Source organism: Rhinolophus ferrumequinum, chromosome 6, assembly GCF_004115265.2.
Source record: "Rhinolophus ferrumequinum isolate MPI-CBG mRhiFer1 chromosome 6, mRhiFer1_v1.p, whole genome shotgun sequence".
Taxonomy (NCBI): domain Eukaryota; kingdom Metazoa; phylum Chordata; class Mammalia; order Chiroptera; family Rhinolophidae; genus Rhinolophus; species Rhinolophus ferrumequinum.
The window spans coordinates 43,961,499-43,975,282 of record NC_046289.1 but is presented as its reverse complement, the minus strand read 5'-3'; the positions used below and the strand labels follow the sequence as shown (position 1 = coordinate 43,975,282).

The 13,784-nt window shown below is 51.2% G+C and overlaps 1 protein-coding gene across 3 annotated transcripts in view; it reads left to right on the top strand.

Annotated features, from left to right (window-relative positions):
• SMAD3 (SMAD family member 3) overlaps nt 1–13,784 on the top strand; it is a 115,660-nt gene that overhangs the window by 92,449 nt on the left and 9,427 nt on the right. For all 3 annotated transcript variants that reach the window (XM_033107593.1, XM_033107595.1, XM_033107594.1), the window contains exons 5-7: nt 1,227–1,277; nt 11,109–11,321; nt 13,519–13,656. In XM_033107593.1, the coding sequence (XP_032963484.1) occupies nt 1,227–1,277; nt 11,109–11,321; nt 13,519–13,656 (402 nt within the window). The remainder of the gene's footprint in view (nt 1–1,226; nt 1,278–11,108; nt 11,322–13,518; nt 13,657–13,784) is intronic.

Here is a 13,784-nt window from a genome sequence, read left to right as displayed (position 1 = left end):
CGTCCAGATCAGTGAGAAGGTCCCACAGCCTTCCTGGGTCCTCATAAACCACTATAAAGTGGGAAAGTAACATTTATTGAGTGCCTAGACTATGTACCAGGCATGGTGGAGGCATTTTATATGCACGGTCTCACTTCATTTCCACAAGTCACACAATAGATGGTATTATCCCCATTGTGTACCTGAGGGAAAAAGTCAAGGCTCAAAGAGGTTAAACCACTTTGCCAAAGTCCTGTAGCCAATGTACGGAGGCACGTCCGACCCTGTGGTGACTTAGAAGATCTGCTTCTTCTGGGACTCTTCCCCATCCCCGGACGGATTGGGTGCTGGGGGAGAAAAAGAAACCCGTGGCAGGAGCAGGAACAGATCCCTAGTAACAGCTCAAGGAGGCATATGCATGAGGCCCAGCCTCAAGGACTGGTAGATTTCAGGTTAGAGCGGGCCCCCCAGGGCTGTTAATAAATAAACAATTCTCCATAGCCCCATGTGCCCAGTGTTGCTCTGTGGAAAGGCAGCCACTTGGTTTTCCGGAAGGTTGATGCTATGTGGGCTTTTTTAAATTTTTTTTATTTTTTTACTTTTTCTGGGTTGAGGTGTAGAGAGAAGATAATAGAGTAGAAAGGACTGGGTAGGTTTGGACTTTTTCCCACATGTAGCATTATGTCTTGAATAAAATGTCAGTCTGGTCACTGTGGGATTTCTAAGGCAGTTTTCAGGAGAAACACAGGGAAAGGTCTGGATTGGTATTTCCAGGTGTCTGAGCCACTGAGAACAGTGACTGGTGATGTCTGCCCAGCTGCAGCACCACCTGTGTGGGAGGGCTAGCCTTTGCTGCCTGGGTCTTTGAGCAGCTGGGGAGGGGGCCTTCCCCTCTCTCCTGCCCCTCTCATTCTCCTGGGAGGCGTAGTGAACAGGGAGGAGCAGTGTGGTGTGGGGTCAGTGTTCCTTAGTTGGGAACTTAGCAGCGCTGGGCTCGGGTCTCAAGTTGTGACAGAGACTTTGAGATAATCCACTCATCCATTCGTTCCACAGATGAAGAACCTGGGGCCCGGGAGGGAGAATACGGGCAAAGCTATGGTGTTAGACCTTCTCCTGGGCCGTGGAGGCTCAGCCCAGGGTTTCTTCCTGCTGTGTTGAGCTGCTACACGTCGGTGTAAGCAGTCAGTAATTGGGCTCTCTGGCCAAGAGTCCTTTATGAAGTCTAACACCTGTGTCTCACCTCGCAGGTTCGCCAAACCTATCCCCGAATCCGATGTCCCCAGCACACAGTAACTTGGGTAAGTGTTTCCTTGTCCATATGACTGTAACCACCTCTAGCTGCAGCCCTGGCTGGTGTGGGGAGGGGGTCCTGAAGGTGAGTTTCCACCCCCAAGCCCCTACCACTGGCCAGCTCAACCATCCCATCAGGTTTCTGGTTACAGGGACTCGAGGGTCACCCACAGAAGGGGAAACCTGAGAACAGTGGTGGCAGGAAAGGCAACCATATGTCAGGTTTGTGTTTCCCCTCGGTGGCAGTAAGATGTGAGTGAGTGAAAATTCCCCAAACCTCACACTCAGGAAACAAGGGTCTCCGGTCAGGCAAGCCTCCGTCTGTGGTTGGAGACAAAGCCATGGGCAGCAGTGCAGACTCCAGCCCCTGACTTTTGTAGACTTGTTTCAGGTACTTATTTGGATTTTTATCTGATCATTTCATCTGACAATGATGTCGTTTTTATTTAAAACAGCAACACGTAAGGAATTTGAAAAAAAGCAAAATTGCCCACCATCGCTTCACCCCAAAACACTGTTTTTGTTTTATCGCAGCCCTTCTGATGTTTGTGGATCAGGCATGTGCATGCGTGTTTTGCCATTGAGATCAGAGTACATATCTACTTTTTCATTTTTTCTCCTCTTTATGTTATTTTGTAAACACATTTCTGTATTTCGATGCCTCGTTTATCATTTTGCGTTATCTCATGATGTTTTGGAGCAGCTAGGCCATCGTTTCCACACCCTTCCCTCAGTTGTTGCACTTCTGGGTCAGTTTTTCTGAGATTTGCTTTTCTACTCCAGAGCAAACTTCAGCTCTGGTGTGGGGCCTGCAGAAGGGCTCAAAACAAATGAAATACCCATTCCGTTTTTATTGAGGGGAATTTTTTATGTGCTTGTCTGGTAGTTTTAGAAAAATGCGAGTTTGATTTTGTTTTGGCCTTTATTGCTGGGGTTTAATGTGTGGCTCAGGAAAAGAAATAGTTAATATCCAAGCTTGGCGAATCAGAGGGGATTGGCCTGGCTTTTGTTCCCAGTTGTTTCCAGTCCATCACTAATAGCATCAGATGAAGAAAGTCATCCTTTGGAACATTGGGAGATGCTCGAAAACCCTTTAATGCAGGCTGACAAGTGGGCATTGTGAAATGTGACTTTGGGGGATCTGTTTTAACATCTTTGTAAAAAATCATATCACTGTGAGTGTTGGTTTTTGCAGAGGGAAGGTCAAATTCCTGATGTGAGAGGACTGATTGAGTTATTAAAAACAAACTCTGAAGGCTAGCAGCTATGTTAACACTTGAGAAATTAAAGGCCGTGATTGTGAACTTGACTCTGGTCTTTCTGCTCTTGTGGTCGGCTGGCTGGGATTTCATTTTATCCCACCATTTTACCCTGCTGCGTGCACGGCAGCGCTTCCAGTAGACAAGTAGGCTTTGGAGCAGGCACTCACCTTTGAAACTCCGCCACCTGACTCAGTGGTTCAGACTGACAGTTGCCCCAGGTGGCACCTTGCTGTGAATGCCCCTCTGGAGAGTGTGGACCAGGAAGGCAAGATGGCTCTTGAACTTGGACTCAAAGCAGTGTGCCCTGTTGATGCAGTTCTCCCTCCCTGCTGCGCTGATCCTCGGGCCTCTTGTCTGAGGGCTGAGAATTCTTAGGACATTTCTTCCAGAGGAAGGAACAGCCCTGGAGCCTGACAGGCAGAGTGGGTGCCACTCTGCTGGAAAGATCTGAATGGGGGGACGAGTCAGTGGACGAGTCAGGGTTAGGATTCGTGATGAGACATGGGTACCACAGGCCCAACTTCCTCTCTGCTTGAGGAGCCCTCACACCCTCACCTTCACCTATTTAGAACTGTTGGCTTCTTCCCACTCATACAATCTCGTAGGCTCCTGGCATCATAGCTGGAAGAGAAGGAGGTGATGGTGATAATGATGGCAAACATTTCTTGAGAACTTACCATTTACTGAGTGTGATTCAGAGTGCTTCATGCCAGTCTTCATAACCACTGTATAAGGTAGTGGTATTGTAATTTTTCATTTTGTAGATTAGGAAACCAAGGGGCAGACTGCTTGTCCCAGGTCACACAGCTAGTAAATGGAGAAGCTGGCTTTGAACTCAGGCCGTTGGGATCCAGAGCATGTACTCCCGTCTGCAGCAGGACGCTACCTTGCTGGGTCATTTAGACCAGCTCTCCCTGCCCCATCACTCTCACTCAGAAGACCAGGGCTCAAGAAGGGCATTTATTAGCGTATAGTTGGGGAAACATGTCAGGTGGAGGACCCTGTGTCCCATGTGGTCCCTGGATGGGAGCCCTGCCTACTTGCCTGTCTCTTCCTTATTTGTTCACGAGGCATTCCTGCCTGGTTGCTGTGTGCCAGTCCAGGTGGGGAGGGAGTCGAAGAGGACTCACAGACCCTGCCATCAAGGTGCTTATGTCCTTGCTGGGATAAATAAGGCAGGACTATACCTAATTATAAAACCAGAAGTGGGTGTGGATGAAATATCCCGAGGAGTCAGAGGCGGTGATGATGGCATTCCAGTGGGGATACGCGCCCCGGCTGGCCAGTGTCTCCTGTGTATCATTCATTCAGTCCACACTGGCTGAATTCCCAGGATGTACAAATGCTGGAGTTCCAGAGCTGCGGAGGATTCACAATTTGGTGGAGTGGCTGGACGTGTCCGTGTCTACCTGTGATGCACTGCCAGATGCCAAGGGAGCAAGTACAGAGGAGGGAGAAACTGTATATGCCAAGGAGGATGGTGCCGATGGGGTGGGACGACCTCAGAGTTGTGGTGACGTGTGTGAACTGGACCCTGACGGACATGTGGGATACCGTGAGGCAGAGAAGGAGGGAAGGACACTGTAGATGGAAGGAATGGAATGAAAGGCCAGGGGGAGCTCTGAGGACAGCTGGCATTGTGCTTGGTTGGCATGTGGAGAGGCACAGTGAAGAAGATGAGGCTGAGAGGGCTGGTGGGGCACTAAGGAAAGAGCCCTGAATGCCATGCTTCCTCCTATATTTAGCTCCATCTTGCCTACAGAATAAAGTCGTTGGTGGGTTCTGGTGTGTGTGTGTGTGTGTGTGTGTGTGTTTGTGTGCATGTGCACGTGCACGCGCTTCATAAAGATTTCTCTGTCCACTAGGGGAAATTAAATTATAGGGGAAATTATTGGAGGCCACCCCCCCCAAACACACACACACACCACCACCACCACCACCACCACCACCACCAACAACAACAACAACTTAGGCAGCGGTAGCACTGAGAGATGCTGAGATTAATGCTTTAGAAAAATGGCAGCTGGGCCAGGAGAGGGCATTGGAGAGAGAGCCATGGATCAGCAGGATTTATTGATCAGCTTTAGCTGGTGAGGCCTCTTAACTCAAGCAGGACACCCAGGAGATGAGATGGGTTTGGGTTGGAAGAAGACGGGTGAGTTGCCTTTGTTTAACTGTGTGGAGAAGCAGCAAACAGGCAGGAGAGAGGCACAGATTTGGAAGCCATTAGCGCGCGTGACAGCCTTTCCCAACGTGGGGTCAGAGAGACAGGATTTTGTTACTCAGTGAGTTTAGAAAGTCTGTGTTGTACCCCCTCGTGGGGCGCCCGGGGCACTGGCATAGTAACGCCTCCGAGAAGTCCTGCAGAAAGGCTGCCTGTTTGATCCCTTTCTCCCAGCGACGCGACCACTGCTGGAACACTTTTCTCTTACAATCCCATTGACCATTCATAGATCTCATTTTGGAAACATTGACGAAGGTTCGGCTGAAGTCAGGGGAGTGGATGAATTCAGCAGAGAGGTAGACCCAGCTGATGGAGCCCCCCCTCAGGGAGGGACAGGGGTTAAGGAAGAGGCTGAGGGTCAGGTGGAGGATGGGGCCACAGCACTTGGGGAGGTGCGGAGGGAGGTGCTAGGGCAAATCCTGCAGCGATGCAAAGTGAGATGTAAGAAGAGGCCTTCAGTTTGACACCAGGAGTTCAAAGGCGTCCTTTGGAGAGCAGGTATGGGGAGAGGTGGAGGCTGAGGTGGGTCAGCGGTGAGCTGAAGGGCAAATAAATGGTGGGGGTGGGGAGGGAGCAGGTGGCAGCAGCCTCTGCATTTCTTCTTCTCCGGCCTTTGTGTCCCAAATGGCGGGAGGATAAGAGGCACACAGTGAGTTCTTCTAGAGAAAGATGGGGAATCTCAGGACATCTGATTATTTCTTGTAAAGAAATTATTATACAAAAAAGAAATAAAGCATAAGACATCTGGCTCCTTCTTCATTTCCTCCCCACTCCAGGCAATAGGTCAGGCTTCCTGCCACAGTAAAGCCACTTGTGGTGACTCGTGGGATCCCCAGTGTGTGATAGAGAGCCAGCTCAGCCTCCTGCCAGAGGCTCCCAGCTACCCTAGGGCTTTGTTTTTCAGGGAAGGGATGTGAGCAAGTGATGTTCCTGTTATTACACATGGTGCTGGATGAATCACCTGGAATTTCCTAAGCATTTAAGTCAAAAGGATTGGGGCAAATCGAGGGGAAGGAGGAGGGAGGTGGAGAGAGAAAAAAAGATAACGAGCTGGATCCTGCTGGCGAGTAAGTTGTTCTGTGCTTTTGAAGTGAGACATTTCAGGATGGGCCTTGGCCAAGGGAAACAAGGTTCCAGGGAGTACCCTGGAGCAGCAGCCGAGCTGGAGCTTAAGGAGGTGATGGTTTCCCAGAGTGCCTCAGGCAGAGGTACCTTCCTCTCCTGCAGAGAGAGAGAGAGAGACAGAGAGAGAGAGAGAGAGAGAGAGAGAGAGAGAGAGAGACCAGGGCGGCCCGGCAGTAGGAGAACCCCTGGCCCCTGACAGAGATTGGCGATCCAGGTTACAGGACAGGTGTCCAGTTTCAGGTGTCTACCTGTTGCCACACAAGGCTTTTTTTTTAAGCCCTCCTCAGCCTCTGATCTGTAAACTTGGGAAATCACAGGCATCTTAATGACCGGAAGTCAGCTGCCACTGTACCCTCATATTCCCAAGGGTTTGGCTCTGAGACTTTGCCACTATTCTTGGTCTCAGTAAACTGGTCCTAGGCTGAAGCACGTGGTGTTCTTTCTGTGTACACCTTGGTGTGTTGCCCTCATCCTTAGTGAGGTAGGTTGGAATTGATGTCCCAGCTGCTGGGACACAGCTGGCCCGGGTGCACAGGAAGTAACCCTGAGGTACACAGGTGGCTCATCCTGCATGGAGGGGTGAGACAATGTTTCACAGCCACGTGAGCTGGGCCTTAAAGGTTGGGGATGGGCAGCTCAGGCCGGGACCAGCAAGGACTGAGATACGGCAGCATGAAGCACATGGGGCTGGAGCATGGAGACTGCTGCACCGAGGTCGAGCGAGCGGCTTCCACAGTGAGGAGGGCCCAGAGGAAGCTAGTCCATTTGGGTTTGCCCTTTAGCCCTGCAGTGTCAGTGCTACTGGCCGTTGCCCGCTCCCCGCTTTTGATTTATAATAGAAAGTTAATTTCCCCTCTGGCCTCACCCCCTCCGCCCCCCGCCTTCTTTACCGGATTTGGATTTCTTGCACATGTTTTTAATAGGCATCCCTTAATCCAAGTGTTGCCTTCTGGGTTTTATTCTGTTTTCTTTTCCTTAAACAAAACAGAAAGTCTATGCCAGCTTGGAATAGCGCTCAAAACTGAAGCCAGCCAATGTGTAAGGCTGGCAGGGGGCCAGTCATGAATTAAGTGCCCCATGCCATTCGAGAAGTCTGGCCGACACCACGTGGATGGGGGCGGGGGGCCGAGAATGGCTAGAGCTGGAGGTTCCTGTGTCTCCAACACCTCTGCTCCAGGAACAGAGATTAGCACAGACTCAGCAGTCTGGCCGGGAGCAGGGCCGTTTGAAGGGAAGGACTTGGGCACTTGCCCTTGTCTACTATTCCAGGTGTGCCAAGTGCTTGGCCTGGAGAAGCAAAACCACAATCCATCTGGGGCAAGTCACCTTACCCCGATAGAGTCGTCCTCCCACAAGGGCCTTTGACTGGCATGTCGTCAGGTCCTTTTCAAGAAGCAACCTTGTATAAAATCACTTCTGCATTTGTGGGGAAACTCTTGGAAGCAGGGCTGGCTGGCTGGCTGGCTTGATTATTGACGTGGGGGAGGGGTTACCACCTGCCAGACTTCTTTTAAGATTTAGTGCTAGGACAAGCTTTGTTTCCCTCGCAGAACTAGTAAGAATAGTCTGTCCACCAACCAGAGAGAGCCTTGTAGTATAGTATGCTCCCTTTTTGCTTTGTCTGCTAGGAAGCTCAGAGCAAGCTGAGTGTTTTTCGTAGCTATGATTTCATGGGTATCCCGTTTGTACTCTTCTCTTTTCCAAGGTCCTGACTTTTTTGTTTCTCTTATACTTAACTGTGATGTGGATAAGTCCTTTGGTGGGAAAGAAATGAGGGCATATGTGCAGTTTAAAAATAAAGTACCATTCAAGGCAGAACCCAGAGGTGGTAATCCTACTTTCTGGTGTGCAGCTCCTCTTGGAGAAGTGCCTTGAGGAAGCAGCTGAGGGATGATGGGAGGGAGAGGGGTGGAAGGCAGAGCTGGCTTTCAGTTGTTTGCAGAGAACAGTGAACGTGTGGCTGAGGGTGCTGAATCCAGTTCTGAATGCGGGTCAGCTTGTCCAAACAGCCCTCTTTGAAATGGCAGCCTTCAGACTGTCCTGGCCTGACGGCACTGCTTCCCCAAACTAGCATCTTCTTAATTACGTGTCAGGCTCCTGCGTCCAGTGTTTTCCCAACACTGTCCAGTGTGTGTCTGCAATTACAGGGATGTTTGGATAAGGGCTCAGACCCCCCCAAGGAGGGTCTCTTGGGCTGAGACCCTAAGCCTCTCTCGGATTCTGAGCCATCTTGAAGCCCACACTTCCCCAGAGTGAGGTCCTGGGCCCCTTGTCACCCACCCGATGGGTGGCTTTTCTTCTTCTAGCAGGTGGGCTGCGTCAGTGTGTGCTTGGGAGCCTAGCTCTCTCTTTGCTGCCTGGACTAAGCCCAGGGGGTGCTGGACAAGGCTTTATAATTTGGGAACGAGGACTGTCTGCTGTTCTCTGTTTTGCGGGGGAAGCCTCGGCCAGCCCTGATTTGCCTCATCAGGCTGACCTGTGCCCGAAGGACAGTGACTTAGATGGTCTGCTTTAGATGTCTTCCGGTACACTGCAGACACGGTTCAGACTGGGAATCCGAGGCTAAAGAGAGAGGTCCCATTTCCAAGGCCACAGGGCCAAGTCAGCAGAGCGAGCCTGTGGGCAGTGGTGGCCGGCAGCCCTTCCCCAGTACCTCTTGCCCTGACATGCTGCCCGACCACTTCGAATGCTTGGATTACGCTTGGATTTATTTTTTTTTTAAGGTTTCCAAAGCAACATTGCTCACATTTTAGTGACCACATTGTTTAGAATATAGCTTATCTCATTGGAATGTTGAGGTATCTAGCAAAGCCTGAGCCGGATATGGCTGACGTGGCTCAACCCAACCTCAGGGGCACAGGCCACAGGCCTTGGCCGCTGCTGCCTTGTCACTCCCCTCCCCCCCAGCAGACCTCTTGCCTTCCCTCGTCTTCCCTTGCTCCACTCTAGGGAGAGAGGAAAGGGGCAAGGACACTTTGCCCCTCTTGTAATGGAGGTCAGGACAGGAACAGGATGTTCTCAAGTTCAAATAATCACCCTTATAATTGTTGTTAACACCATGTCTTGAGTGCTTGATGCATGCCCTTCACTTCGTATGAGTTCTCTCAGTCCATCCACAAATAGCACCTGGTAGTAAAGAAGGTTCTGCACTCAGGTGGCTGGGGGCAGGGGACGTGGGAGCTGAAAGTCAGAGCTGAACTGGTTCGCTCACAGTCACACAGCTAATCCGCGCTGGAGCTGAGAGAGCTCCGTCCGCCTGGCTTTAAAACTTGTGCTCCGTGGCCTGGTTAACATCTAGGGCAGTAATTTTCAACCAGGGGCTGTTTGTCCCCTAGAAGTACATCTCGCAGCATCTGGAAACATTTCTTATTGTCACAGCTTGGGAGGGTGAGGTGGGTAGGTGCTACTGGCATCTTGTGGGTGGAGGCCAGGCTGCTGCTAACCATCCTATAATGTACAGAATCGCCCCTCCCCCGAAACAAAGACGGATCTGGCCCAAACTGTCAATAATGCCAAGGTTGAGAAACCTGAGCTTGGTGTCCTAACCCTCCAGCTGACACAGTGGGTGTGTGTTGAATACAGGGCTGTTCTCAGCCTGCAGTTCCTCCTGGTGTGGTAGCAGTCTCTTTACCCTGAGAGGGGATCACGGGTATAGACCCCGGAAGGCGATCAGGACCGCTTTGCTCTGCAGAGGGCACCAAGCCCCTCTCAGGACAGCTTTCTGATTTTTCTCTCTTGGGCTTGACACACTTTCAGAGGTCTGGTGGTCTTGCTCTGGGGTGTTGCCTGAAAGGCAGTGAACAGGGGTCTCAGGCCAGTGCTGAGACATGGCCTGGCCAACCCTTCCTGTCCCTTTCACCAGCTCCCACAAAGACATGCCCTAAGTAACCAGGAGGCTCTAAACAGATATGAGCCAGAGTGAATGATCCAGGCTGGAGGTCCGAGGTGGAGGAGGAGTGAGAATGAGCAGGAGACTCCCCGATTCTCCAGCAAACGGGTGGGATTTAAGCAGGCGGAGAGCAGGATGTGGTAGGACTTAGCGCTCCCGGCCCAGGTGGGAGAACTGCAGTGCGAGAAGCGGCTGGAAGAGTCTGGAGTGCTGGGGAATTCCGTTAGAACATGGGGCATTGAAGCAAGTGAGGAGTGATGAGGGCTGACTCAGGGCTCAGAGGACGGACCCGCTGAGGAGAGAGAGGATGGCAAGACGGGCAGGAGGAGGGCAGGGGAGCCTGGGCAGTTGTGGAGCCCAGAATGGCTGGAGGTGACAGGAAGGCTAGACACTTACAGGAAAGGTGATGTGGGATCACATGAGGGGAAACCTCTATTTCAAGGGTTCCCAACCCTTCTGGGAAAGAGAACCAACCCCTCACAAGATGGCAATTTTGCTGTGAGGAGACCTTGATTGAGACCACAGGCTGACAACTAGGACAAGTCCAGAATTTCTTTTAGGTGAGCTTGTATCTTAGCCACTCCAACAGATAACATCTGGATACATCTGGAAGATAGTGTCTGTAATAAGAGATACAGGCGCGATCCCTGTGCAGACAGCGCCTGGGGCCTGTGTGGTTGCCGACGCTGAGCACAGCACTGAGCCCGCCTAGGCTACGCCAGCCTCGTCATTTTACAGGCTTGGATACCGCTGCTTGACAAACTAGGAGATTGCCCAAGACCAGGCAGGGACAAAAGCTGAAAGCCCTGATTCATGGTCTTCTCACTCACGTTATCTGAATGTGATAAATTTTAAACAATACTAAAATACTCAAAAAAAAAAAAAAGAAAAGATGAAAGCCCTTTTGGGGGCAGAGAACAGCATGGGTTACTTCGAGGACTTTGGAAGAGAGGCTGGGAGGTGACTGGTAGGGGACGTGCCTGACTGTCGTGGCATGCTGGGCCTGTCCAGTGGGTTTGCCCACTGCTGGTTGATGCCTGGCCCTCTACAGGTTTGGCCCAGCACTTCGCTGAAGACTGCTTCAACCTACGGCCAGGCCAGGCGGGACAGGGTTTTTGTAAGCTAAAAGTAAATGAAGTGTGGCAGGCCTGTTGGAATGCTTCTCCAGACACCTAGTAATTTGTCCCCTTGGATCCTGCAAGTGCTATACAATAAAAGGCATGAGGGCAGGGATTATAATCCCCTCTGAGAGGTGGAGAAACAGTGTTTCACAACAACATCCAGGGGGCTCCATGGGGCCTGGGGACCCCACTGACCCGCAGCCTGGCCTGTCTCTCAGACCTGCAGCCCGTCACCTACTGCGAGCCGGCCTTCTGGTGCTCCATCTCCTACTATGAGCTGAACCAGCGCGTCGGGGAGACATTCCACGCCTCGCAGCCGTCCATGACCGTGGATGGCTTCACCGACCCCTCCAACTCAGAGCGCTTCTGCCTAGGGCTGCTTTCCAATGTCAACAGGAATGCGGCCGTGGAACTCACGCGGAGACATATCGGTAAGGGGCAAGGGTGGCTGCATTTCCCCCTTATTCCCCTCCCCACGGCCGCAGCCCAGCCTCTGCACAGAACCCAGCCCACCTCCTGCTGGGAACTGGGGAGAGGGCTCACACCCCCCACCTCCACCCCCAAGTTCTGCATTGTCTTGTGTAGGGTCGGTCAGACAGGTAGAGTTCAGCTTGTTTGGTCATTCTCACTCAGAGACACATCATCATCTCTGAAAATTTGAAAGCCATAGAGGAAAGCACTTCTCTTAACGGGACAAGAAAGGTAAATCTATAGGGAAGGCAACATATGCAATCCTCTTAACAAATATACCCTTAAATTACCAATAGGTGGGTAAGTAGGTAATTCGTTTTGGAGGAGTGATCTTTTGTTTGTTAATTTCATGTATGATTATTCTAGAAAATGTAGAAAAAGTAGGAAGTTTAGACTTGCCCACTGCTGGGGCACCAAACCAATGTGGCTGATGTTCTGTCTTCTAACACCCAGAATATAATAAAAGATCGCTTAATTTAGGGAAGATGAAGCCTTAATATTTATCACTTGGTTTGCTCATAAAATTATCACGCTAAGGGTATTCATCATTTTGTGATCCAGAGTAGCATAGAAGGGCCATGTAGACATGTAGTGGGGTATTCTCAGACATGGCCCAGAGTCCCTGGTGTTGGTCGAGGGCTCCAATGCCAAGAGCAAAGCCAGGAGCTGGGCAGGGCAGCAGGGCGTCTGGCCCATTGAATCAGAGTACCCCTGCTCGTTTGTATTATATCTCGGGTGTTCACAGAAGAGTCATCTGAAGAGAGGATTTTTATAGTTTAAGAAAAGAAAAATTTGAAAGCCGTGGGTCTAGTCTGGTGTGCTTGTTCTCCAGGGAGTAATCTGATGCCCAGAAAGGGGCAGAGCCCTGTAGGGGCCACACAGCAAGTGTGACACAGTTCGGTGACACACAGCCCGTCACTGAGCCAGCATCCTTCCCAGACGGCCTCCCCATTTTTTAAAATTCTTTTTTGTCTTTTTACTTTAAAAAAGATATTCAGGTGGCATACCTGAATATGCCACCCATACCTGGGTGGCATACACAGGTGTTGCTGATTCTCTTTATACTTTCCTATATTTTAAAAGTATTTCAAAAATTACCATCACACAATAAATGTTTTTGTTCTTTTGGTCTGGGGCCTCCCACCTCCATCTCTGCCCCCCTCTCTTGATGGACATAGCACTGCAGCCCCTCTTAGGAACCCCAAGTCCACCAGCACCCTGCACATCCGTGAAACACAAAGTCCTATAACACTGAACCGAGAAGAAATGGGGAGCAGGTGGGGGAGGGGACAGCCGTGGGACGAGGAGACAGGGAGAACCTCCGGTGGCCCGTAAGTCTGTCACCTGGTTTCCATCGCACTTGACGTTGTGCCTGTAAAGTCTGGCTCCATTTTCCAGCCCTCGGGGCCTCTTCCCAGGAGTGGGAACAGAGCCCTTCCCACGTACAAGAAGGGGGGCATCCCCTGGCCTCACGGAGAGCTCCTTGTCAGAGTGTTTATGTAACTGCTTAAATTGCAAAGCCAATTTAAAAATAATTTTTGTCCATCTGGAGTGGATTTCAGAGATAAAAGAGAAGTAAATGATATAAACCTATGGAATGTTTTAGAAAAATGCATTGAGGGAGCAAGGTACAGGGGATGGCACTAAGCCATCCCTGCAGTGAAGGGCTCCCGGGGTGTCTGCTGCCTCAGGAGGAGCTCTGCAGGTTTACTGGATGAATTTCTGACTCTTCGAGGGGAGGGGACCTAGTAGTAGAAGCAGTAGCAGCTAACACTCAGCAGGCACTTACTGTGTGTATCTCACAACAAGCCGAGGAGGTAGGTATTATTCTTGTCCCCGTTTTAACTGAGGCTCAGAGGTACAGTAACTGGACTGAGGCCCATGGCTGGTCAGAGGCAGAGGCTGTCATGGAAAGGTCCCTCATGCTCTTTTCTCTGGTCGCCTGCCTCCTCTGGCGTAAGGGACCCAGTGTTGCCCTTCCTCCCTAGTGTGGGTTTAGGTTTGGGCTCTGGGTCCCATGTGCCTTTTGAAGCTGGCAAAGAACCAGTCACTTGGAGCCATCAGCTGCTGCTCTGCCCCCTTTGCTAGCCGCAGCTGGCCCTAAGGCCACCGTGTGGGCCCGGGCTCCCTGGTCCGGTCTGACCCAAGTCTCTCTAGGGCGTGGCGTGCGGCTGTACTACATCGGAGGGGAGGTCTTCGCAGAGTGCCTCAGTGACAGCGCAATCTTCGTGCAGTCCCCCAACTGTAACCAGCGCTATGGCTGGCACCCGGCTACCGTCTGCAAGATTCCACCAGGTACTGTATCTACACACCCGCCCCTTCTCTGTGGTCCTCTCCCCTGGGATACTGCAGAGGTTGCTCTTTTGTTTTTTTTTCTGACCTTTTCTCTTCATCGGGGTTTCCATTGTCAACCTGGAGGTGCT